A 26,105-nucleotide genomic window follows, 5' to 3' on the forward strand; every position below is an offset into this window, starting at 1 on the left:
AAGAAGTGTGGAAGCAAAAAACAGAACTTTGTTCGTTAATTGGCTCATGTGACCTAACATACAGTATATGTGTGCCCTTGGTTTGTTTATGTGAACCGTGATATGTCATATGCTCCCAGGCCGTGGTCCTTAGTACTTAGAATGACAATTTTCTCTTTAGGATTATTCAGGACTTCAAACTTGTCACAGGGGGTCACCATCTTGGAAAGTGTCTGCGACACTCACATGCTCAGTTGGCTCTGAGCAGCTGTTGAGAAGCTAAACTAAGGGGTTGTCAATAAGTGAAAGCAGCACAGAGCATGTGCAGTGAATCAGCAGAAAAGAAGATGGGGAGCTACTGGGGCATTTTTGGGGCACAGATCTTCCCTGCTAAAGGCTGTGGTTGCCTTTGGTTGGTACAGAAGCCCAAAACATAATGTACAATATTTCTAGATACTTCTTTAGTTAGGATTTAGTTCTCCTTTAAAATGTAGAACTATAGATATTATCTATGGTTTATTTGCAACCCCAAAGATTATTCACTGTGACTGGGGTACAGGTTATCTAGAATGCCCGGGACCTGGGGCTTTCCAGATAATGGATCTTTCCGTAATTTTCTTCATACCTTAAGTCTGGGGTCCCCAACCTTTTTTACCCGTGAGCCACATTCAAAAATAAAAAGAGTTGGGGAGCAACACAAACATGCAAAAAGTTCTTGGGGTGCCAAATAAGGGCTGTAATTGTCGATTTGGTAGCCTCCTATGTGAACTGGCAGCCTACAGGAGGTTCTGTTTGGCAGTGCATCTGGTTTATATGCAACCAAAATTGCCTCCAAGCCTGGAATTCAAATATAAAGATATTTTGAGGCCACTGAGAGCAACACCCAAGGGGTTGGTGAGCAACATGTTGCTCGCGAGCTACTGGTTGGGGATCTCTGCCTTAAGTCTACTAGAAAACATTAAGTAAACCCAATATGTTGGTTTTCTTCCAATAAGGATTCATTATAACTTAGTTGAGATCAAGTCCAAGGTACTGTTTTATAATTTCAGAGAAAAGGGAAATCAATTTTAACAATCTGGATTATTTAATTATAATGGAGTCTATGGGAGATGGCCTTTCTGTAATCCGGAGCTTTCTGCATAACGGTTTTCTCAATAATGGATCCCGTACCTGTACTGTGTTTTCCATAATAATATTTTATTATCAATTATGGCATTAACTAGACAATATGGTCACCACACTTTTCTGAAAAGAAAAACAGGATTTAGAAATGAGAAGGATGAGTAACATGGCATCATATATTTTACAAACTGTAATGCTGCACAGCACAGAGCAGCAAAATGAATAGAACAGTGCAATGGTATTCAGTTCGATTTATTCAGTTACTCGATGGCAGGAGGAAGTGTCCTTGGCAGTCTCTCAGAAGGATTCATGCATTCATTTTCTCTCAGTGTTGCCGTGGCATATTGATCTAATAAGCACATCGGTTTTTTTTTACCTTTCTTTGTTGATCTCCAGTGATAGAGATGCCAGACAGGTGCTGCGTCAGTATTCATTACACTTTTTACACGTAGAGTTGCAAGGTGGCCGATATTTTACAGGCCTGGCCGGTAAAAATGATGGTTGATCCCAATGTTATTAATAGGGAAAAAAGATAAATATATAGGAAGGCCGGTATTTTTTTCCAGAAAAGGTGTCAACCCTATTTACACGTGGGTTATGCAAAGGTTATGCTAGCCTTTATGTTGTGTCAAAAATACGCAATGAACTACAGTTACAGGAAGAAAATAGAGCAGATAACTTAATTTTGGTATCTGCATTCACTGACAAAGCTCAGTGAAATGAAGCAGATTTGTACAAATCAGTTACGAGTTCCTGAAGGAGGTTGTGGCTTAGCTCCTTGTCTTCTTTATTTTGATTTACTTGGTTAGGCCATCGAACATATAAACAAGTACATCTATTTGGCAATATGTGCGGATTGTTAAAACAGACTGCAACTAACATTATGGCCTTGCTCTAGTGCAGCGCACAGCAAGCAAAGAACAAGAAAGCCTAATGGTCAGATTCACTAATTTCACAAATTGTCGCCAGCGACCGATTTGCACACATCACACCACTTCACCAGGCGTAAATTCGCTACCACTATGCTAATTCACTAATATGCGTAGTTGCGACCTGGACTTTTCACTAGCGTTACTTCGGCAGTGCGAGCATTTCATAGGGAAAATCCGCTAGTGTTCGCTAAAATTCACAAGTGATCTTGCACTTGAGTCAATTTGCATACGGCGGGTAATTTAAAGTTGTATGGAGGTCTTTATTATAAAAGTTGTTGCAAATGCTTGAAGTTGCCACTTTTTATTACAAATGTCCAGGGAACCTTAATAAAGACAAGAGAATTTATATAATGCCCTACACATTATAGAGCGATAGAGTGCGAACGAACGCTAGCGGCGGTCTCTTTCGCTAGAGAATTGGCGCCTGCACCTGTTAGTGAATTGGCAATGTCCCTGCGGGTGGCAACGCTGTTGTATTGTCGCTAGCATTAGCAGTGGCGTAACTAGTTGTTACTGGGCCCCATAGCAAATTCAATTTAGGGCCCCAAAATATTTATAAGTTGGCCTATTTTACCAAGATATATTAAAATTGCTAATTAATTAGGGTCTCACTGGGCCCCCTACACTCCTGCTTCCTCTAGCATTAGCCACTTCGCCCTTTAGTGAATCTGCACCTTAGACTTTATGAGGTTTAGTTACCAGTGACACAAGTGCAAGTGTTGGGGTCCATATGCTGTAACATTAGTGGGTACAAACTGTGACTTGCACTGGACTAAGGGGCAAATTCAAAGGATGAAGCGCCTAACGCTAGCGTTAATTCACTAGCGTAGAGCATTTTCATTAATTCGCCGATTCACTAGCGGACGCTGGCGTAAATTCGCTAGTGTTACTTCGCACCCTTATACCTGGCGAATTTGCGCAACGGACGTAACTACGCAAATTCACTGACGCGCGAATTTTTCTGAACGCTACCTTTTACGCCAGACTTCCTTCACCACCTCAGACCAGGCGAAGTGCAATAGAGTAGATAGGGATTGCTTCAAAAAAAGTTAAAAAATTTTCTAAATCCCAAAAAACGCTGGCGTTTTTTCTTTTTTATGGGTGATAGGCTGAAAAAGATCGAAACATTTTTTGGGGCTACCCTCCTTCTCCCCTACATTTCCTAACTCATGGCACTATGAGTGGGCACACGTGTAGGGCAAAATAAAAAATTTATTTGCTGTTTTGAAGGTTTCCCAGGCTTGTGTAGTGATGCTACATATACCTCCATTGTAACTTCAATTTGGCGCCGTATGCAAATTAAGCAACGCTAGCGTAACTTCGTTTTGCTTGGCGAATTAATGCTAGCGCAACTTCGCAACCTTACGCTTCCCCTGAGCGCAACTTCAGATTTTAGTGAATTTGCATAGCGCTGGCGAAAATACGCCTGGCGAAGTGCGGCAAATCGGACGCTGGCGCAACTACAAATCTTAGTGAATTTGCTCCTAAGTATCTCCCATTTCTCTGAAGGTAGCGCCAGGCTTCTTGTGGGAATTCTGGGGAAAAATATGCTGCATCGTTGGTAAAAAAATGTTGTATTGCTCAAATGTTTTGCAATTTGCCTGTGTTACTAAAAGGGGCCCATTTTATTTTAAATCGTTTTAGCTATCCGTGGCCAATCATTTTAATTCATTTATTCAGTTTAAATTTTCATGGCCCCCTGCCTGCCTTAGGGTTCAGTGAATTGCTGTTGTGGGACATCTTTATTTTAATCCAGCATGCTGACACTAGGATCTAGCTGGGAAATTGCTCTCTACATGGAAAAAGTTGGACAGCATTGGCAATAGAGCATTAAATTAAATTTTAGTATACTATAGAATGGCCAGATCGAAGCAACATTTCACTTGGACTTCATTATTTATTCTCTATAGTTATTTTAACTATTAATTAATTGGACGTCTATATTCTTTATGGTTTTTTAAATTTCTTGCCTTTTTCTTCTAACTCTTACCAGCTTTCAAATGGGGGTTGTGTGTGTGGGGGGGGGGGGTTCACTGCTATAATTTAAAAACAAATGCTCTGTAAAGCTACAAATTTATTGTTATTAACCTGTCCTATTCATATCCCAGTCTCTTATTCAAATCAATGCATGGTTTCTAGGGTAATTTGGACCCTAGAAACCAGACCAGCACCTGCAGAAAAAGCTAAATAACTCAAAAGCCACAAAAACATTAAAAAAAAATTTAAAGGGCACCTGTTGCTAACTGGGAGCTTCGGGTTCGAGAGGCCATGTTAGGGCACAAGCATGTGCAAAATGATTGCATGTCACAACTTGCTCATTATGAGCATGATGTCAGAAGCATGGCCACTTGCACCAGGAGCTCCCTTCAGGTGCGAGTGTCCTAGCGCTGGCAGGGGGCAATTTAAATTAAAATAAAACTACTTTTATTCCTAACCGGAGGTCAGCCTGCACCTTTGGTTGGGGATAATATATTTTTGCAACAGGTACCCTTTAACTTAAAGGTAATCAACTCCTTCAATTTCCTATACAAGGATGCTTCTCTGATCTGAAACTGGCCTAGTTTGGCTCTTTCTTACTGGTGTCTGCTGACCTTGTGTGTGAGTCTCAGAGGAGCAGCTTTTCTATACTAGAACATACCTGGATGGTTGCCAGCAGCCCCTTGCAATGTAAAATTGGGTCAAACCAGTGATCCAACATTGGGAAGCTCGTTGTGCACAATTACTTTACAGAGATAATGGTGTGCATTTTTTTTTCAATTGGATTTGTTCACAATACGTTTGTAATGTTTTTGGACTATATAGGCCCACGGGGTTATCAACCAGCTAGTATACTAGAGGATGGGTTACACTGGACTCTATCACTTAATTCTGTGTGATATATAACCGGTTCCAAATGCTGCCTTATGTGTGCCCTGCCTTTGTCCATGTAAGGCCGATAATTAGTATAAGCAAAAATAGAGCCAGCACTCGAAGATTAACTGCAAAAAGTTTTATTCCACGACATGTTTCGGGCAAAGCCCTTTTTCAAGTGATCAAGAGGATCACTTGAAAAAGGGCTTTGCCCGAAACATGTTGTGGAATAAAACTTTTTCAAGTTAATCTGCGAGTGCTGGCTCTATTTTTGCTTATATTCTATCACTTAAGGCAAGGCCTTTGCAAAACGGAAGTATTGAAGGTGCGGTGTAGTTCAACTACAACTCCCACAGGCTACTGTGCTTTAACCAATAAAGAAATGGGCGCCAGGAGGTTCTTGCAGTCAAACAGAACAAGAGGCATTTGCAGAATATATAGGCACACAGCTCAGACAGTATACCAGTGGTAGATGCAGGTGCATTACCTGAGGATGTAGGCAAGACAGTACAGCAAAATATACCTCACACGTGGTCTGGATCTCACCCAGTGGATTCGTACAATTTTCGGACCGTGTGTGGAGAGTCCCGACATTTTTCGTCCAGCAGAGATCTGTCGTTTGGTCGATCGGACAGGTTAGAAAATTTCTGTCGGCTGCCGATAATATCTCTGTGTGTATTGACGATCGTACGATTTCACTAGCTTTGTCGGACATAGCTATCCTACGATTGCTGTCAGGGGCAGAACATCGGCTGATCTGTTCTTTTACTACTTTATTTGATCTGAATGGTAAGACTTTGATCTGAATGGTTAGTGGAGGGTCGGGAGATGGAAAAGTCCGATCGTAAATTGATTCGTATGATCGGATCTTTGCGTCTATGGCCAGCTTTACTCTCCTAGAGAGTCTATAACAATTATACTAGAGGTTCAGGTCCCTCTAGGGCAAACTGGCTTTATTGGGCCTTGGTGTACCCAGGCTCCCTGGAAACATCCGGAACCAGAAGCCAAATAGGAAGATCCACCCCTTCTCACTCACTATACCAAAGTATGACAGGACGTGGTCACAGCGACTCCTGGCCAATAATACAACTATGTAAATTACATCTAGCTACATGGGCATCTGCCCAGCAACTAGGGAGATCAGGAAGTGTAAGGATTTAAAGCCATAGGGGCACATTAACCCATGGGTCCTTACATACATAATACACCATTCAGTTGTATAGAACATGCTAATAATAGGCCTACTGACCTGCATGGCTCACAATCTTGATTAGTACTCATATAATTGCCATACTCGTGAATTAACCGCACAACATGGTGCTTTACATGGAGTGGAAATACTACACTCTGGCAGCATCAAGGTGCCTGTTCAGCATGTGGCAGCAAAGCATCTGGGACAGAGCAGAAGTCAGAGCAGCAATGATCCAAGTTGTGTGTTGTTTGCTTGGTACAAGTGTGTCCAGTGCACCAAAATGAACACAATTGAGGTAGCACTTTGACAAGATTCAGCCACAATTGGTGTAATTGCTGTCACTCTATGGCAAAATGACACCTGCAACTGCCTCCAGGGTTAATTGGCACATTTAATTGCAATTCATCAAAAAATAAATGGCTTCAAAACATGGAGCATTGATGGAAGATGGGCTTTATTTCACGCAATAACTGTGACAATTTTAGTGTGAACACAACTGCAGTTGGTTGCAGTCTATAAACAATTATATGTCCGTAACATTGGTCCTACATTGTATTACTGGTCTGTCTTGGGGTAATATGAACTAAGCTTTTTAATTTGATCTGTTTGGTCTGTACATGCACAAAGTTACTAGTGACAGTGCTCTACAGAAGACCTTAGAAGACTCTCATGTGCACGATTAGGGAATGGGAGGCCAGGCAGTTTTGCAGAAGGTCCTGAGAGGAGGTGTTGTGATATACAACAGAGAGTAATGGGAAACTGGATTATTCTGCCAAAGAGCCCCAGCATATCTGTAATAACAACTAGTTTTGATATAAATTGGTGATGTTTTGTTCTGCTTTCCCAGTATTACTTTATTATCAACTTCAACCACGAGAACCAGAAGCCTCTGGAGCTGCGGACAGAAGATGCCACGGACTGTGAAGAATGGGTGACGGCAATCTCCAGAGCCAGGTACAATGCATGTATAAGTCAAGGCTACATCTCAGCCCACCCTTCACTTTCCAAATGACTGCATATGTACAAACTCAATGCCATAGTTTTATAATATAGCTGCACTAGAACAATGTTCTTCTACTAATGAATTGTTGGCAGTGGCACCTAAAGATTTGTTGAACATGGAGATTTCTTTCTGTAGTTGGTGCTGAGCCCTAAAAAATGAGTGGAACCCCTGCTTGTTGCTTGTCTGTCTGTCAGAGCTGTGCACCAACAACAGGAATCCACTTCCCATGACTGGGAGAACAGAAAGCTGTAATAATACATAATAAAAATAAGAATTTCTTTAAAAAAAATGTTTGCCTGAATAACCCCTCTCACAACTGAGAATCTTCATCGGTTTGCAGGGCGTTTCTTATTTTCCTAAAGGATTTAAAACATGTAATGTTGATTGGATCCTGGCCTAATATGACAGCTTCAGGCACACATACTCCATGTAATTTGTGTAATAATGTCTGCTATTCTAAATGCATGCATTACAATATGTGTCTCAAATCTTAGTAAATAGATGTGAGCTGAAATATGCATTTGGATAATGCTTCTCATTATATATGTATCAAGTTCTAAGCTTAATAAGCATTGTGGGAAGAGAAAAGTAATAAGGAAAAAAGTTGCCAGTGACCATCCCCACCCCCTGAGGATTCCAGCAAAATTACACCCACTGCAATTTGGTCACAGCCACATTTAGTATATTGGTTTAACGTAGACCAATTATTGCTTATTTACACACATAGAAATTGCACCGAAAATACGCTTTATCTCTAGGGAGCCTATGGAAAAACGATCTCTACGGAGTCTATGGGAAAATGGGGGTCAAAGTGGTGTAAAATATATGGCATATTTATATGGTTAGGAATTTCCCCTTTTCCATGATTTATATAATGTACGGTGGCCCTGCACTGGTAGAACTGGTGTTTGCTTCAGAAACATTATATAGTTTATATAAACAAGATGCTTTAAGCTGGCCATAGATGCAACGATCCGAACGTTCGAATCCTCGAACGATCGGACTTCCCCATCTCCCGACCTGCCACTAATCATTCAGATCAAATAAAGTAGTAAAAGAACAGATCAGCCGATGTTCTGCCCCTACAGCAATCGTACGAAAGTTATGTCTGACCAAAGCAAGCGACAGTCTCCCACTGAAAATCGTACGATCACAATACACGCAGAGATATTATCGGCAGCCGACATATATCTTTTAACCTGTCCGATCAACCAAATCACCGATCTCCATGGGACGAAAAAGTCGGGACTCTCCACACACACAGTCTGAAAATCGTACGAATCGAGCTTTAGCTGCTGAGTTTATCTGTAATCCTCTTTTTAATTCAAGGCTCCAGTGCTGCACAGCATCTTATTTATACAAACTATAGAAGTGTTTCTGAAGCAAACAGGTCAGTTTTATTGTGCAGGGCATGATATTTCTATTACTTTAAAACACTTTAGTTTATTGGTGTTACTGTTCCTTTACCTTCCATGTAAATTTTTAAAATTATCCTATTGGAGCTTTGAGGTTTACATTTTTGAACTGCCTTTCGGGCATTGTGGTTCACATTACAGAAACACCCTATAATCAAAAAAACAACCAGGTCCCAAACATGCTGGATAATAGATCCGATAACTATACTTGGACAGGAATCATTGGCACATCAAGGGATCCCATATAAATCTACTGTAACACAATGTAGCTTCTGTGCCTACTCTACTGCCATACCAGCCCAGTACTACAGTCTTACCAAGTCTTCTTTGTGTTTCAGCTACAAGACATTAGTGACTGAACATGAAGCTTTGATGCAGAAGTATTTGCATTTACTGCAGATTGTTGAGACTGAGAAGAAAGTGGCAAAACAGCTGCGGCAGCAAATAGAAGACGGGGAGGTAGAGGTGGAACGTCTTAAATCTGAGGTGAGATCTCATAGAAGTTGTTGTCAAATCCATTCATTGGGCAGCACTGATAGGAGCAGGGCAGCACACAGACACCATTTTTTCCCACAATACAGTGTGTTATCCCATGCTTCTAATGTAATTGTGTCTGCGAGGTGGTGGTGCACCTGATCAAAGTTGGACTAGGGTGTGCAAGGCTCACTGGGGCTTTGACCCGGGATCGAGCTCAGCAGGGTCCCCAAGGGTTGGGGCACACTAGGTTTATTTCCAGTGTCTTCCCAACCCTGATGTACTTGTGTGACATCTGCACTCAGTTCTTTAGGTGCAAGTTTGCAGCATCAATTGACACAGGCCACTGTGGGTTCCCCTGCGTCAATAGGTGCATCTCATGCGAGGTGCAACTACTATATGTGGAAGTGCAAGAGGCGGCTTTAGATGCACATTTAGATGGATTTTGTTGCTCAACAACTGCCTACAGATGCACAACTCTTCTTGCAGGTCACAAAGTACCCCTTAAATATTTTGTCCAGGTAAACACAAAAGTAAAAATGAACATATAAACTATAGCCCTTTATAAATGATAATGTTAGTGGAATATATATGTACATGTTTCGTATGTTTTCCATAAATGCTCTTTATGGCTGGTGTCATATTTGTGTATAAAAATGTGTTTGCTATATACATGCAATATACATTATGTCTAGTATGGGCCGAGTGACAGCAATTTGTATGATAATGTAACTGTGATGAAAGTGTAATAGTATTGTATAATGTATGCAGTGGGTGCTTTGTGTGTGTTCTGTTCTGTGCAGTGGGTGAAGAGGACCTAATGTCAGGGTGATGTTCTGTCTGTGTCACAGCTGCTGACACTTTGATGTGTTAATGACAATTATTGGATATAAAAGGATGAAAATCTGAATATTTATGAGCGCTACAATTGCTGCTAATAATTCTTTCTTATCAGCAGAAAATTAACCTCTGCCCTCAGGTAGTTATTTCAGAACATTCCCTTCAGCCTCACACACCTCCAGCATCACAGATTTAATTTTAAAAAAAAGTATATGAAAAGGCCCAATCGGTGTCACAAAAAAGCTGGACTGAAAAATTATCAGTTACTAGAAATAGGCCTCCATATTTTACCTCTTCAAGATTTCTAAGTAAATATTGTGGTAATTAGGTAGAAAATTATTTTCCGTTGTTAGTTAATCGCTCTATACTATATATGGTCTATTATACATGAGTATCTTTACTAAATAGTGGCAAAAAGCAGGTGATAAACACAGCCTTCTTCCCATTAGCAATAAAAAGTGCATCTTGTCCCCACACTGGAGCATTGTTCAGGCAACTATGACAAACCAATAGCTACTTGCAGTGGTCTCCATTGCAATGTGAACTTCAGTTGGTATAGCCTTAAGGTGACCATAGCGTTAAGATCTTTCTCGCCCGAATGACCAATTCTTGTGAATTCTGACAAATCCGTGAAATTATCATGCGGTTAGTGGGCACTGAACAATTGTGCATCTAATGATTTTTCATCTGACATTGGTCAGAAAATCGATCGTGCAGGTTACAAAATTTTCATCGGTCACAATGAAATGTATCCATTGTCCAATAGTATGCTGGGCCAAGCAAGCAGCTACCCACAGTCTTCAACTAGACCGTTTCGCTTGAAATGGTCTTTTTAGTTGATGGACAAATCATAAATTTAAGTGATTGTTTCAAGATAAGCTTGGTCCTGCGATAACGACATCTTTAGACACTGGGTACAACATACTGCCAAATGGTAAGTGAGCCAACATGGTACCCTCCCAGATGGCTAGTTGGCTGTTTGGTTTTGTTCAAATCAATTAAGCCGGCAGTCAAGAATGGATAGGGTCATGGATGTGGTTCTCTCGCTGACCAGTCTTTACAGGGCCGCAGACTAACAATCGCCGCAACTTGATTTGGTCTACCACTTGGGTGACCAGATTGGTCTACCACTTGGGTGACCAGATTGGGCAAATATTCATTCCTTTGAATTCTTATGAGTGCCCAGCTTTATTCAAAACAAAGGAATGCATAAATTATATTGTTGTAATCCTTTAACAATAATGTTTCTTAATATTCCATGTCTTCCTTTAGATTGCATCGCTACTGAAAGACAATGAACACATCCAGTCAACACAAACTGCAGCCCCAAATGATGATGTTGACATCAAAAAGATTAAAAAGGTGAAGAAGGTTTAGCCTTTAAACCTAAAACTTATTGCCATCTCAGCCAGACAATACCCTGCAAATTCCATATTGTGCACATGCTCATAATGGGATTGACTACACCGACACTTCAGCTAATGTTTACTCCTTTGCTTGTGCTCCTGTAGGTGCAGAGCTTCCTACGTGGCTGGCTATGCCGCAGGAAGTGGAAGAACATTATCCAAGATTACACAAGGTCTCCGCACGCAGACAGCATGCGGAAGAGAAATCAAGTTGTGTTCAGCATGCTGGAAGCAGAGGCAGAGTATGTGCAACAGTTACACATACTGGTCAATAATTTCTTGCGACCACTCCGTATGGCTGCCAGCTCAAAAAAGCCACCAATAACACATGATGATGTCAGCAGCATTTTCCTCAACAGGTAACCATGAATGTGCAGAGGAGGATTTCAATAATATACAAAAGAATTCTTTGCTAGATATACTATGGTTTAATATTTCTACCATGCTGGCATCTTGTAAAGGTATTGTTTGATATGGGGTGATCTCACTTTAGTGGGGCCTTTAATATCGCCTATGCCCACAACACCCATCCCAGCCAGCCACTAAGCCACACCTCAAGTCCATCCTATTGTGGGTTTATTAACCAACATTTTCAAAAATGATAGGAAGTCTACCAATGGTTATACCTCCTCCCTGTTGGTCCGCCTGTTCGCATGCCCTATAGAAAGAGTAAGACCCTTTAAAGATTAAAAAGGAGTAGAAATGCCCTGTTGGTAATTCAAGACACTGGCCTTTGCAGTCACAGACACTCTGTTTTGTGGTCTTTTACAGTGAAACCATCATGTTTTTGCACCAGATATTTTACCAAGGTCTGAAGGCTAGAATATCCAGCTGGCCCACACTGGTGCTGGGTGAGAATATGTTGCCTATTTCTTTTTCACCGATCCCTTTGTGTGAATATCACAATGTCCGTGTCTGTGAGACTGTCACCGGGTACCATGCCTACCTGGCCGTACTTGTCACTCTGTCCCATGTGTTCCAGTTCTCAGCTTCTTTCTCTCTGCAGCTGACCTGTTTGACATCCTTCTGCCAATGCTGAATATTTATCAGGAATTTGTGCGGAACCATCAGTATAGTCTGCAGATTCTGGCTCACTGCAAACAGAACCGGGACTTTGACAAACTGCTCAAACAATATGAAGCCAAACCAGACTGTGAGGAGCGCACACTGGAAACCTTCCTGACTTATCCCATGTTTCAGGTCTGTAGAAAGCAGGGAACCAAGTAACAAAGCAGGCAAAATATCAAAAACATTTAACATTGGTATGGGGGGTTGATATTCAGGAAATAGGGAATTCTGATAGATGGGGTCAGTAGATAAATAACTGTGTGTACTTTGTATCTAGATTCCTCGATACATACTCACTCTACATGAACTGCTGGCTCATACACCTCATGAACATGTGGAGCGAAATAGTCTGGATTATGCTAAATCCAAACTAGAGGAGCTCTCACGGTAAGGACTAAAGTAGAAACCATATGAAATCTGTGGCATGAGTAGGCCATGCTGTTTTTAAACAGTATGAAAACATTTTGTAAAACTGCCAAGGGAAAGGCAGCTTAGCATGTTAAAGTTCTATAAATACATACAGATAGATAGATAGATAGATAAATAGATAGATAGATAGATTTGCAAGTTTTTTTTAGGCAATGGTATTCTTTGATGAGTTGAATTTGGAAATATATTTTCGCTCATAAATTAGTAGGATCAAGACGAGTCCCCTTGTTTTGGTAAGAAGACAATTGCAGGTCAATAAAAAATAGAGTTGTGTTCAGAATAATAGCATCACTAACCTGATTTTTGGTAGAAATTATATTTCTACACGGCGAATAATTTATTAATAGGTGTAGTAGAGTCATAGAAAACCAACAAACCCAACAGTCATGACATGAATGCTGCTGATTCTATGTAATTGAATCATTAATAGAGCTTGTTCCAAATAATAATAGCTTGTTCCAAATAATAGCAGCGTGGAGTTCAATTAGTGAGGTCATTCATTCTGTGAAAAAACAGGTGTCAATTACGGCCCTTATTTAAGGAAGGAAGGCAGCAAATGTTGTGCATGCTGGTTATAGTGCATTTCTCTCTGAATATCTGAGTAAAATGGGTTGTTCCAGACACTGTTCAGAAGAACAGCGTATTTTGATTAAAAAGTCGATTGGAGAAGGAAAATATATAAAGAAGTGCAGAAAATGATAGGCTGCTCAGCTAAAATGATATGAAATGGTTTAAATCAAAGCTTAAAAGACGAGGAAGAAAACAAAAAACTTCCATTCGAATGGATAGAAGAATAGCCATTATGGCAAAAATTCAGCCACTGATCGGCTCCAGTAAGATCGAGTCTAAAGTAACGTAGGAGTACTGTTACAATTAGAAGATGCCTATGTGAAGCCAAGCTATTGGCATGAAGCCCCCGCAAAGTCCCTTTATTTAAAAAAAGATGTGCTGAAGAGATTACATTTTGCCACAGAACACATTTGCCTATAGAGAAATGGCACAACATTTTGTGGACTGATGAAAGCAAGAGTGTTCATTTTGAGTTTAGGGGCCACAGTCAGACAAACCCCAAACACTGAATTCAAGCCACAGTACATTGTGAAGACCGTGAGACATGGTGGCGCATACATCATGATATGGGGATGTTTCTCATACTGTGGTGTTGGGCCTATTTATCACATACCAGGGACCATGGATCAGTTTCAATACATCAGAATAATTGAAGAGGTCATGTTGCCTTATGCCAAAGAGGAAATGCTCTTGAAGTGGGGGTTTCAACAAGATCATGACCCCAAACACACCAGTAAATGAGCAGCATCTTGATTCCAGACCAACAAGATTGACGTTATGGAGTGACCAGCCCAATCCCCAGACATTAATCCAATAGAAAATTGTGGGGTGACATAAAAAATGCTGTTTCTGAGGCAAAAGCAAGAAATGCAGAAGAATTGTGGAATGTAACAGGTGCCAGAAGTTGGTGGACTCCATACAACACAGATGTGCAGCAGTTCTCTGAAACACTGATTATACAACTAAATATTAGTTCAGTGATTCAAAGGAAAGCAAAATCTTTAAACATTTTTCAGTTTAAACATTGAGTGTTTGAGTCTGTAAAGAAGAATGCAGACACTGCTGTTTTTTTTTTGGAACAGCCTAATATTCCCCTTTCTTCACTTTCTGTAAAGGAGTAACACAAATTTGATGCATTTTTCTTTGTATTTTGATTTGGAATAGAATGTGCAGTGTTCCCAGTGCATTTGCATGTATGGAAATAAAAGCTTTTATAAGGATTTTGAGCTGTATTCACTTTTTTTTAAACACTGCTATTATTCTGAACACAACTGTACCTGTCACCTAGGTAACCGACCTATAAAATTTATATTAAAAAATGTACAGTTATATGATACAGTCCAATATAGCACAGCTTGGATACAAAACTATGATCAATAAACATGTTATGTTTGCTCTGCATACTGTTCTCAAAATTCTACATGTAAAAAAAAGAAAAGAAAATACACATCTAACTAAATAATTAAATATACATTATTTGAATGTTCCCCCTAGAATTATGCACGATGAAGTCAGCGAAACAGAGAATATTCGCAAGAATCTGGCCATTGAGAGGATGATAGTTGAGGGCTGTGAAGTTTTACTGGACACCAGTCAGACATTTGTGCGGCAAGGTAGGAAGAGTATCACTTAAGGAATATTTCTTAGAATATGGGTGGTGTGCCTGTCCACGGACTGCTTATATATATATATATATATATATATATACTTTCAAACGAGTATCCGCACTCCAAAGCCAATTTTAGTAGAAGGAGGGGTGCACGGTAATTATGTATACACAAATAGTTTCCAGACCAGTAGTTTCCAGACCAGCACTCCCTTTTGTGCAAAAACATTATCTTTTTATTGTTGCATAGTATCACTGCCCACCGTTTGGGTCCCCATTGGGACCTTTTTCAAGGAATGGGGGCCGATATATATAATATATAATATATATAATATTATATATATATATATATATGCATGTGAGCATTTCACATTGTACTTGGATTTGTAAATGAGTCATGTAGACTGTATTAGTATTGTGTAACTACATGTATTTTGGGCTGCATTGCAATAAAATTATGATTTAATGCAGAGAGGAGATGATTGGAGTAAACATCAAGGCTACAGGCCTTTAGCTGAACCAGAATTTTGGTTGTAGCCTTACAGATGACTTCTTCTGGAGTCAAAACTATTTGTTTCAGGACACATGTACAGGGTATATGTAAAATAGTTACCACCTAAGCCTGTGATATAATTCTATTTTGCCCTAATGGCATGAAGAGCTTTACCTACCTATCTACCTTTACTACCTTGGAAGTATATTATGATAATGATGTACTGTACATATGTTTCGTTGCTACATTTTGGAAGAAATTCAGCATGTTGTTTCAGAATGTTACTTAATAACACTTAACCATTGCAATTAGTTTAGGGTTCAAGTGCAATGGTTGTTGGCCTATCAGTCTCTGAAGTGTAGGTAGTCATTAACTGCACGTTAGGTCACTGCTTGTGTGAATGGAAATTAAATGTTTATAGCCAAAGGTGCTGGACTTTTAAAGAACTTGGATGTGACAGCTGTGTTTGCACTGTCCTCAGGCTGTCTCATCCAGGTCCCTATGTCCGAAAAGAGCAGGCTAACAAGAGGACGTCTTGGTTCCCTGTCTCTGAAAAAGGAAGGAGAACGTCAATGCTTTTTATTCTCCAAACACCTCCTGATCTGCACTCGGAGCTCAGGGGGCAAGTTACATCTTACCAAGGTGCGTACCTAGTAAGCATATCTACAATAGGGAGCATGTAGGAGAAGTGTGGTTTCACCATGCTAGACTATGATTAGCAGTCTTTGATACATATAGTATACCACGAGAGAAAAAACTGTATATTATGACTAATTGTGTTGATACATTTCCTTTGTAGAATGGAGTGATATCGTTGATGGACTGCACTTTACTAGAAGATCAAGATGATGATGACAGTCAGTATCACCCACACACCAAACCCGTTTTCTGACCCTTACTAATATTTCTACATATAACTGATTATCTTCCATAATTACCTAAAAGGAAGAAACTTTATTTGAAAATGAATGGTGTTCCATTTCATGGGGTATTCTATGTTTTGTAGAAATTGGTCTTTGAGAGAGCAAAAATGTTATCACAGCTGTGTTCATTTTATCATTGTTCAGCTGCTTGACTGAATTCCTTCACTTTAACTCCCGTTTGATTTTCAACACTCTGGATTTAAGCATAGGGATATGCAATATGTTTAATCGTAGCCTAAGGGAAACTGGCCTTTGCCTAATGCTAAGCAATATCTTTTTATATGAATTAATTTTAATCATACTCATGTAGTAATTCACAAGGTCCTGCTAGTATACCCCAAAGTTAATTTCTCTTTAATTTCAACAAAACGTTCATTTGCTGGCCAGCACACCTATATGGTTTAGTCAACTGTCTTTAAACCAGTATATCCTAAATAATACTATAATAACCACTTCTAGTGCTTGCTGATCTGTGCTTATCCAGTCTTAACTTGACATTTTAATTATTATTCTTCAAAATGAGGAAATAAAATGAACCTTTCAGAATTCTTCTTCATACATTTTTATCTGTACAGTATATATGTTGACCTTTGCCTTCTTTTTTCTTATTTCTTTGTATGCTTTTTAAACCCTATACCCCATGTATAATAAAAAGGCGCTAAGTTTGCCCAGGTGCAGTAACCCATAGCATCCAATAAGATCATTCAATAACATGTTTGCTTTTTAAACTGGTGCAAGGCCGGGAACTAGGGGTAGGCAGCAGAGGAATGTGCCTAGGGCACAATCATGGGTGCAAGCAGGGAGATTGGGGCTTTTGGCCTGGCTTTGAACAGGTCATCAGTAAATGCTACCTGCAGCCTGGTCAAATGTGGAGACCAATGTATTTATTTTCAAAGTTTTTAAAATCTGTTAAAAAAAACAACAAAAAAAATAATAAAAATAGCTTGCAAGATTAAAAATATACCTACCACTAACTTTCATTTGAATTTCTGAGAATTTTTTTTATTGATAATCTAGAAATTTCAAGTTTGTAAAACTAAAAGCTGAAATTATCTTTTTGCAGAGATTCTCTCTTTTATTACATTACCAAAATCATTTTAAGAAGGCTATCATGCCACCATCATCTCATCACTGTCTGTTTTAAGCACCATCATATCATCTCTACTCTTCTGACAACAACATTGTATCTGTCATAATACCACCACTTATTCAGAACCATTTTCTGAATCTATTTGTTCCAACCACATACTACTCGGTATTTGTACAGATTCAGATTCTTTGTGTTGAAGTTGTATTTCTTGCTAATTAATTAATCATCGGCTCCTATTCCTTTCTCTGCCTGTTTAAGCTATTTCTGACTTGTCTCATCTCTTTCTCTCCAGACAGACAAGATGGGGATCACTTAGACTTTAAAATTTCTGTGGAACCCAAAGATTCTGCAGCATTTGTTGTCATTCTGCTTGCATCGTCCAGACAGGAGAAAGCAGCCTGGACAAGTGACATAAGCCAGGTCACAAAAGTGGCATCACTTTGTCTCCCTCCAGTCACCATTACAACCATAAGACCATTGTATTTCCATGGTACCTCTTCCATATTACATTTTGTATTCATGCTGTTATCTTTCTTTCAGATTGTTGCATACATTGGATTTCATGCTGGTGGGCCTTTGTGGATACCAAATTCCTTCGTATTGTGGCTGTACTACATCTCATACTCTGTTCTCAATTTACACTGCATTCTGTGACCAGCACATTGTATTCTAGAGTGTACACTGCATTCCATTTGCAGCATTTTGTCTTCTACTCCTTACACTGCATTGTGTGCCAGATCTTTGTGATCAGAGCCTTACATTGTATTTCATTCACCTGCAGCATTATCTATTCTCCTCTTTCGAAAACTTTCCATAGCCAGTACTTTGAATTCTACCCTGTAGATTGCATTTGCTTGCCTAAAGGTGGCCATAGACGCAAAGATCCACTTGTTTGGCGACATTGCCAAACAATCCGATCTTTCCCCAATATGCCACTAACGGGCATGGCTATATCGGGGGTAATCTGAATGTTCGGCCCTATGGCCAAACAATCGGATTACGATGAGAGCGCAATTGTCCGATCGACCAATCTCCGCCGGACGAAAAATGTCTGGACTCTCCACACACGGTCCGAAAATCGGACGAATCCTCGATCTTTGAGTCTATGGCCACCTTAACTCTTTGTCTTCTGTTTTCACAAACCACAGTTGTGTACTCCACTGTACACTGCATTTCATTCCTGATACGTTATTCTGTACTGTGAATTGAATTCCATGCCCAGCATATTTCTCCCATATGTAATAGAAACCCCAAAGTGTGCTCAGGTGCTGTAAATAGGTTCTTGTAAATCGGTGACTAGTAAATGCTATTTGCTGGCTGGTTCCTATAGGGACTAAGAAATGTAGCCAACATTGCATCTTATTTTACCCTCTACCTCCATATATAATATAAGGCACTATGTTTCTCCAGGAGCAGTAACCCATAACAACCTGTAACAATAAGATGTTTGACCAGTAAGTTCTACATGTTGATTGTTTGCAATGGGTTATTGTTCTTGGTCAAATCTAGTGGCTTTTTTTTACAGAACCCCATTTGTGTTCTACGATGTACACCAGCAAGTTTTCTCATTGCATGTAGTTTTTGTACGTGTCCGTGCTTCCCAAATCTCTTGCCATACTTAAAGGGGATATTACCCTCAAAATAAGGATGATATAAACAATATTATTCTGATTAACAAATTTGCCAATGGTGCTGATGATGTTTTTATTTGTAAAGTTTTTTTCCCATTATATAGCTTCTTGTTTTGCAGCGCTAATATAACCTAATATGAACGAATCTGCTTTTTGCCTGATAGGGTTGAAGAAAAGCAGACATGAAAGAGGAAATCACCATAAAATTCATTCTAAAGTTTAGCTCCAATTGAACATTTACTGCATTCATCATCCTGCACTCTATTGTTTTATTACAGTGGCATGGCATTCACTTCTCTGCATTTTTTGTTATCTCCAATAAATTTTAAGATCTGGCAGCTGTGTGTAAAGCTGTCCAATACCTGTCATCCTAAGGTTTTCAACATTACACACACTTACTTTTGTCTATATGTTGCTGTCCGCATCATTGTCTTTATGCATTGTCTTTCTCTCTTTCCTGCCTCTTTTTGTCAACCTTATCACATTGTTATATTTGTGTCTACCCTTGGTTTGTTATACAACCCATATCACCTAGCTCTCTTTTGTTGTCACTTTGCATTCAGAACCCCCATGTTAGATTACTCTTTCTGTTTGCTCCTTAGTGTGTGGACAACATTCGCTGCAATGGCCTTATGATGAATGCATTTGAAGAGAACTCCAAGGTTACTGTTCCTCAGATGATCAAGTGAGTGAAGCGCCACACCAATTTGGGTTTTCAGCTTGTATTGTACTGTTTATGGGTGCTATTGTGTTTAGTAGAGTCAGTGTTGTGCTGAATGTAGTGAATATTGCGCCCCCCCCAATTGTAAAATATTAGGATACTATAAGTCATGAGAAGTTAATCTAGAGCATATAAATGTCAGTGTTCAAAGGCTGAGTTCTTTTATACAGGTCATTTGAATGCCAATGCATACAGGGAGTATTTATTTTATTATACACATGTTTCAGTAAGCATTATATGATTATAATACACAAAAGCCATGAATATCCTGTAAATTATATCCTTATAAACGGTGAGTTCTGATGTCATCAGTTATAAACGGTGAGTTCTGATGTCATTTCTGTCACATGACTCATTGAAATTTGTGTATTATAATAAATAAAGTACCCCCAGTTGCAAAATATGAGGATATTAGAAGTTACCTCGGAGTTCCATGACCTGTATAAAAACACTCGGCCTTCGGCCTCGTGTTTTTATATGGTCATGAAACTCCTCGGTAACTTATAATATCCTTATATTTTACAAGAGGGGGTACTTTATTCACTATATAACTGATTACATCAGTGATCATTGTTTGTAATGAAAGAATTGACAGGGTATTTATGGTCCATGTGTATTTTAAAGTCATAAACTGCAATATATGGTTTGAACTGATGTGTTGCATTGATGTGGTTAGCTCTGTACCCCACTGGCAGTTTGGCAAATTTAGTATCTTTTCTTACAAAACCCCTTCGACCAGGGGCACACGGAGCTGATCATCCATTTTCCTCTGTTTGTGTTGTGTATGCAGGCAGAGGAAAGTGGATCCCCTGTTATGCATTCCTTCCTGTAGCTCAGGAGTGCCCATACTTTACTAATGCGAGGTCTACTTTTAGCAATGTTGTCCCATTATGATCTACATCCATAAAAGCATTGTTAGCATTCTGATTCTTGGAAAATATTACTTAAATAGTATATTGATTTATGAGAGAATTTATATTGCTATATTTAACAACTATTTCTAATGTAACCTTAACGTAATAAATATCAGAATGAAAAGCATGAAATAGGAAGGTGATTTAGACAAGCTTTTTGTAGGCATTGTCTTGAGATCTACTGATCACCAGCTAAAGGTCTACTGGTAGATCCTTTTGGGCAGCCCTGCTGTAGCTCCAAGCATGGCCTTGGCCTGTGTCGAACTACAGTGAGTAGCTATCGGTGAGATAATCATACTGGTTTTAAAGGGTCAACAAACAAGCCTTTACATTGGAGATATCAGGATGATCCAATACAGTATGTCCTCATCCCAATGGGATTTTTAAACATGTTAGATTTTTAGCCAGATATCGATCTCACAGGCTGTCTGGCAGGACCCACACATGGGCAGATAAGCTGCTGACTCAGTCTGAGGGGCCTGATTCTTTTGCTTAAATCTGCCATGTATCTAAGGGGGAAATGTAATAAAATTTGCAAAGAGAACAAATTTCATTAGACTTTTTATTGCACTACGAATCTTTATTGCGTATTGCGAACCTTTAACACCTGCTTGAAGGTGGCATGAACTTTTGGAGCAAACAACTTTTTAATTAAGAAGCTTTATTTCATACACTGCACAAACTAAAAAATTCGTAATCGCTATCCTACTGTCTTGTGAAGGGCAAAGTGTTGACAAAGGCAAAGCTGTTCACTTTATGAACATTTATTCACATTGCGAGCAGATTGCGAATGATTTTTGTGTTAGCGACCAATATTACATTCCTCCCATAAAAATGTATGTTATGTATAAATAAGTTATTCAGTTATAGCTACCAGACATTGGCAAAATGTAGCACAGATACAGCCTAATAATTCAGAGCCATATTTCCAAACTTGCAGACAGCCTTTTTCGATCTGGATCATGGCTTCTGAGTGGATAGGACTTGTAGAGAAGTAAAGCAGAGAACCTAGCCTGGTTGGGGTAAGACATGCAGCATAAGACCTTCTGAAAACAGAAGGTATTTACTTTATTTGAGAGTATTTACTCTCAAATGAGAGTTTTAACTCTCACCTAAGGCATTATGGGTGGAGACATGCAAAGCCCGTCTCACCCTAACCAGTCTAGGTTCTCTGCTTCTGTTTATTAGAAATAACTTTTTATAGGTGAAGGAAAGTCGTGTAACACTTGGGGTGCCAAATGTTAGGCACCCCAAGTGAATGTATTTAGTTACCTGAAACCCCCGGCCGGTGCTCCTATCAGCAGAAAACTGCACCGGCCCAGGGTTATTCCAGCGAGCACCACGGAGCACTTCTCTTCCTGCTTCTTCTGTCTTCAAATTTCCTGGGGCAGCAGACGCATGTGCAGTAGAATTAAAAAGCCGAATTTTTAGTTAAAGTTCGGCTTTTCGCTCTAATGCGCATGCACAGAAGACAGAAGAAGCCGGAAAGGAAGTGCTCCATGGTGCTCGCTGGAATAATGCCGGGCCAGTGCAGTTTTCTGCTGATAGGAGCACCAGCCCGGGGTTTCAGGTAAGTAAATACATTCACTTGGGGGTGCCTAACAATTGGCACCCCCAAGTGGTTAACGACTTTCCTTCTCCTTTAAGTGCCATTACATCATACAATTACATTCTTGACCTTTCCATGCATCTTAATGCTTAAAACAGTTTAGGGAAGGGCCTTTACTGATTCAGAAGTATAATCCCCCTTTGCAAAATATAAGTCTATACAGAATTGGTTTGCAGATGTGGGAGTGGAAGAACTTGACTTACCTCCATCCTACCGAATACCTAAGGGATGAAATGGAAAGCCTAAGTGCCAACATCATTGCTCAACCCTACTGCATATAAAAAGAAGCAAATCCCACAAACAATGTTCCAAAATTTAGTGGAAAGCCTTCTCAGAGGGCAGTTAGCAGCAAAGAGAGGACCAAAATCATATTAATTTGGCTTTTGTAATGAGATGCCAGGCAGGTGTCCACATACTTTTGGCCATTTTATGTATTTAAATAAATAAAGTACTATAATGGTACACTTGACAAAGCTCATTAGCTTCAGACATGTCACAGGAATATTTTATAATTAAAATGCCAACTGAAGTTATCATCACTGTGGATAACATTCTTGGATTTTTTTTTGATTTTTTTTTAAACAAAATCGACAGACCCTTTTATTAATGTAATTTGTGTTTGTATCTGAAACCAGTTTGTAATGTTTAGTGAAGCAGAATAATTTTACCAAAACCAAAATTATTTGCTTGAATTTTTTAAAACATATGGGAGTTCATATTTGATGACGTGATTCCACAGGTCCGACAGCAGTTTGTACTGTGATGATGTGGACATACGCTTTAGCAAGACAATGAACTCATGCAAGGTTCTCCAGATTCGCTATGCAAGTGTCGAACGCTTACTGGAACGTCTCACGGACTTGCGCTTCCTGAGCATCGATTTCCTCAACACATTCCTGCACTCATACCGGGTTTTCACCACCGCTGACATTGTACTAGAAAAGCTTATTGCTATTTACAGGAAACCAGTTAGTGCTATCCCAGCCAGGTATGTAGAACTGAATGGCTGTCATTTCTATTTAATAACACACCCTTGTTAGAATGGTAAAGTGCACAATATAGTTTCTATACTAGGAATAGCAAAAAAAAAAGTGTTACAGAGACCGGGTTTTAGTTGTTACCACCCCTGTAACTTAGTTCACTTAGGGGCTCAGATTATCCGTGTCTACATTTAGTGGCACCAGTAGTAGTGCAGTACCTAGAGTATAACAGTAAAGATAGCAATTCCTACTGCAATTTGGGGCCCATGAACATTAAAGGCCTGGCATATAGTAACATAGTAAGGTTGAAAAAAGACACGTCCATCAAGTTCAACCTTTTTAGTCTATATATACACCTGCCTAACTGCTAGTTGATCCAGAGGAAGGCAAAACCCCCATTTGAAGCCTCTCCAATATGTCCTCAGAGGGGGAAAAGATTCCTTCTGACTCCAAGATGGCAATCGGACTAGTCCCTTGATCAACTTGTACTATGAGCTATCTTCCAAAACCCTGTGTCCAATATGACCATATGTCCAAACCTATAATTTTTTTTTTTATAAATTCTTTATTTTTCATTTTAGTAGAGAAAACGACAGGGGGGGGATACAGAAAAAAGAAAGGGGAAGTGGGGAGTAGACAATAGTAATATCCAATACAAGCAGATGCAACCTGAAAATTAGAAAGCTGAGAATATAGTAGACCCATGTTATAAAAGACTCTTCTGCAATTTTTACAGCAAAACACAGCAGTACTGTTGAATACAACTATAGAGTGCGTTATTAGAATAGAAGTTCCTATTGTCCTACTTATCCAAACTCGCAACATTTGAGTTCGGCCAAATACCGCATAGCATACATCACAATCTGCATAGATACCTTTGCGATTTCTCATATTGTATAGTAGAACAATAACATATGAATCAGCTATTATTGTAAAGCTGGCAAACCTATAATTTTTATATGTGTAATAGATAATTTCCCAGAAGGTTTTGGGCACGAGACACCCTAAAAAGATTTTGCTTTTGCTGTGGGGTCCAGTAAAATTGGTAAAGGCATTGTCCAGGCATTGCTGTGATAAATTCCTACAGATTTGTGCAGTACAGAGGAAAAACAATCTTATGGTATTGGTAAATGCAATGACAATAACTAGGTTGTCCCTTCTGTGTAGAGTTCTAATAGGCAGATCAAGCTCACCCAGTGGCCTGAGATCAGCTCCCCACTGCACTTTGCTTGCCTTTTATTGTTAAAGGGATACTGTCATGGGAAAACATGATGTTTTTTTCAAAACCCTTCAGTTAATAGTGCTGCTCCAGCAGACGTCTGCACTGAAATTGATTTTTCAAAAGAACAAACAGATTTTTTTTATATTCAATTTTGAAATCTGACATGGGGCTAGACATATTGTCAGATTCCAAACAGCCCCCAGTCATGTGACTTGTGCTCTGATAAACTTCAGTCACTCTTTACTGCTGTACTGCAAGTTGGAGTGATATCACCCCCTCCCTTTCCTCCCCAGCAGCCAAACAAAAGAACAATGGGAAGGTAACCAGATAGCAGCTCTCTAAAGGTGGCCATACACGGGCCGATAAAAGCTGCCGACAGACTGTGTCGGCAGCTTATTGGCCCGTGTATGGGGGCCCCCGACGGGCTTCCCCGATCCTCTCGATCGGATGGGACAGAAAATCCCGTCGGATCGCGGCCGCATCTGTTCGTTGATGCGGTCCCGCGATCCGACCGCCGTTTGCCGAATGCTAGGATCCGAACGTTGGGCCCTAGGGCCCACGATCGGATCTGCCCGATATTGCCCACCTCAAGGTGGGCATATCGGAGGGAGATCCGCTCGTTTGGCGACATCGCCAAACGAGCGGATCTATCCATGTATGGCCACCTTAACGCAAGATAACAGCTCCCTGGTAGATTTAAAAACAACACTCAATAGTAAAAGCCAAGTCCCACTGAGACTGATTCGGTTACATTAAGTAGGACAAATAGCCTGCCAGAAAGTAGTTCCATCCTAAAGTGCAGGCACAAGTCACGTGACTGGGGCAGCTGGGAAATTGACAACATGTCTAGCCCCATGTCAGATTTCAAAATTCAATATAAAAAAATCTGTTTGCTCTTTTGAGAATTGGATTTCAGTTTTCAGTGGATTTTCAAGTCTGCTGGAGTATCACTATTAACTGGTGCATTTTGAAAAAACATGTTTTCCCATGACAGTATCCCTTTAAGGCATCATAACGTCACAGTCCGAGGTCTGTCAGAGGTGATAAGAAGACAATATATGGCATTTGACTACTGTTTAATGGAGAACTAAAGCTTAACTAAAGAAGTAGGCTAGAAATGTTGGTGTAGGGGTTTTTTTTTGTAAAGGGTTTGTTTCTCCTTTAAGTTAGGTAAAATCATTGTACTCTAGACAGCTTGTTATCTGCAGTTACTTTATACATATGATTGTATTTAAACTAAGGCTAGGGCCAGGCGTATCTGATCACAGCCTGCAGAAAAATGCAGGCTAAAAATCAGCTCCTCCACTGTTCCATGTGCCCGCACCCGAATACATTGCCTCCTTACAGGTGCAGCCAGATGTGGCATATTTTGGCTCTGAAATGCAAACGCTTGTGTTTTGGCACCAAAATACACCAAGTGTGCCTGCTGGCAATATACTGAAACTAGGTATGCACCGAATCCAGGATTCGGTTCAGGATTTTGGTTCGGGATTCGGCCAGGATTCAGCCAGGATTCAGCCTTTTTCAGCAGGTTTCAGATCCTTCTGCCCGGCTGAACCGAATCCGAATCGCGGGGTGGGAAATCACGTGACTTTTTGTCACAAAACAAGGAAGTAAAAAATGTTTTCCCCTTCAC

The 26,105-nt window shown here is 39.9% G+C and overlaps 1 protein-coding gene across 2 annotated transcripts in view; it reads left to right on the forward strand.

The window, feature by feature from the left end:
- Positions 1–26,105, forward strand: part of rasgrf1.S (Ras protein specific guanine nucleotide releasing factor 1 S homeolog) — a 46,630-nt gene that overhangs the window by 8,677 nt on the left and 11,848 nt on the right. Inside the window, exons 2-14 of one of the 2 annotated variants that reach the window (XM_018255213.2) lie at positions 6,923–7,029; positions 8,832–8,979; positions 11,080–11,169; positions 11,319–11,572; positions 11,985–12,064; positions 12,220–12,413; positions 12,559–12,668; positions 14,775–14,893; positions 15,861–16,021; positions 16,179–16,236; positions 17,685–17,812; positions 19,626–19,708; positions 23,007–23,255. In XM_018255213.2, the coding sequence (XP_018110702.1) occupies positions 6,923–7,029; positions 8,832–8,979; positions 11,080–11,169; positions 11,319–11,572; positions 11,985–12,064; positions 12,220–12,413; positions 12,559–12,668; positions 14,775–14,893; positions 15,861–16,021; positions 16,179–16,236; positions 17,685–17,812; positions 19,626–19,708; positions 23,007–23,255 (1,781 nt within the window). Of the gene's footprint in view, positions 1–6,922; positions 7,030–8,831; positions 8,980–11,079; positions 11,170–11,318; positions 11,573–11,984; positions 12,065–12,219; positions 12,414–12,558; positions 12,669–14,774; positions 14,894–15,860; positions 16,022–16,178; positions 16,237–17,684; positions 17,813–17,864; positions 17,883–19,625; positions 19,709–23,006; positions 23,256–26,105 lie in introns of those variants that run through there. The other variant, XM_018255212.2, reaches the window with a different exon arrangement.

Source organism: Xenopus laevis, chromosome 3S, assembly GCF_017654675.1.
Source record: "Xenopus laevis strain J_2021 chromosome 3S, Xenopus_laevis_v10.1, whole genome shotgun sequence".
Taxonomy (NCBI): Eukaryota; Metazoa; Chordata; class Amphibia; order Anura; family Pipidae; genus Xenopus; species Xenopus laevis.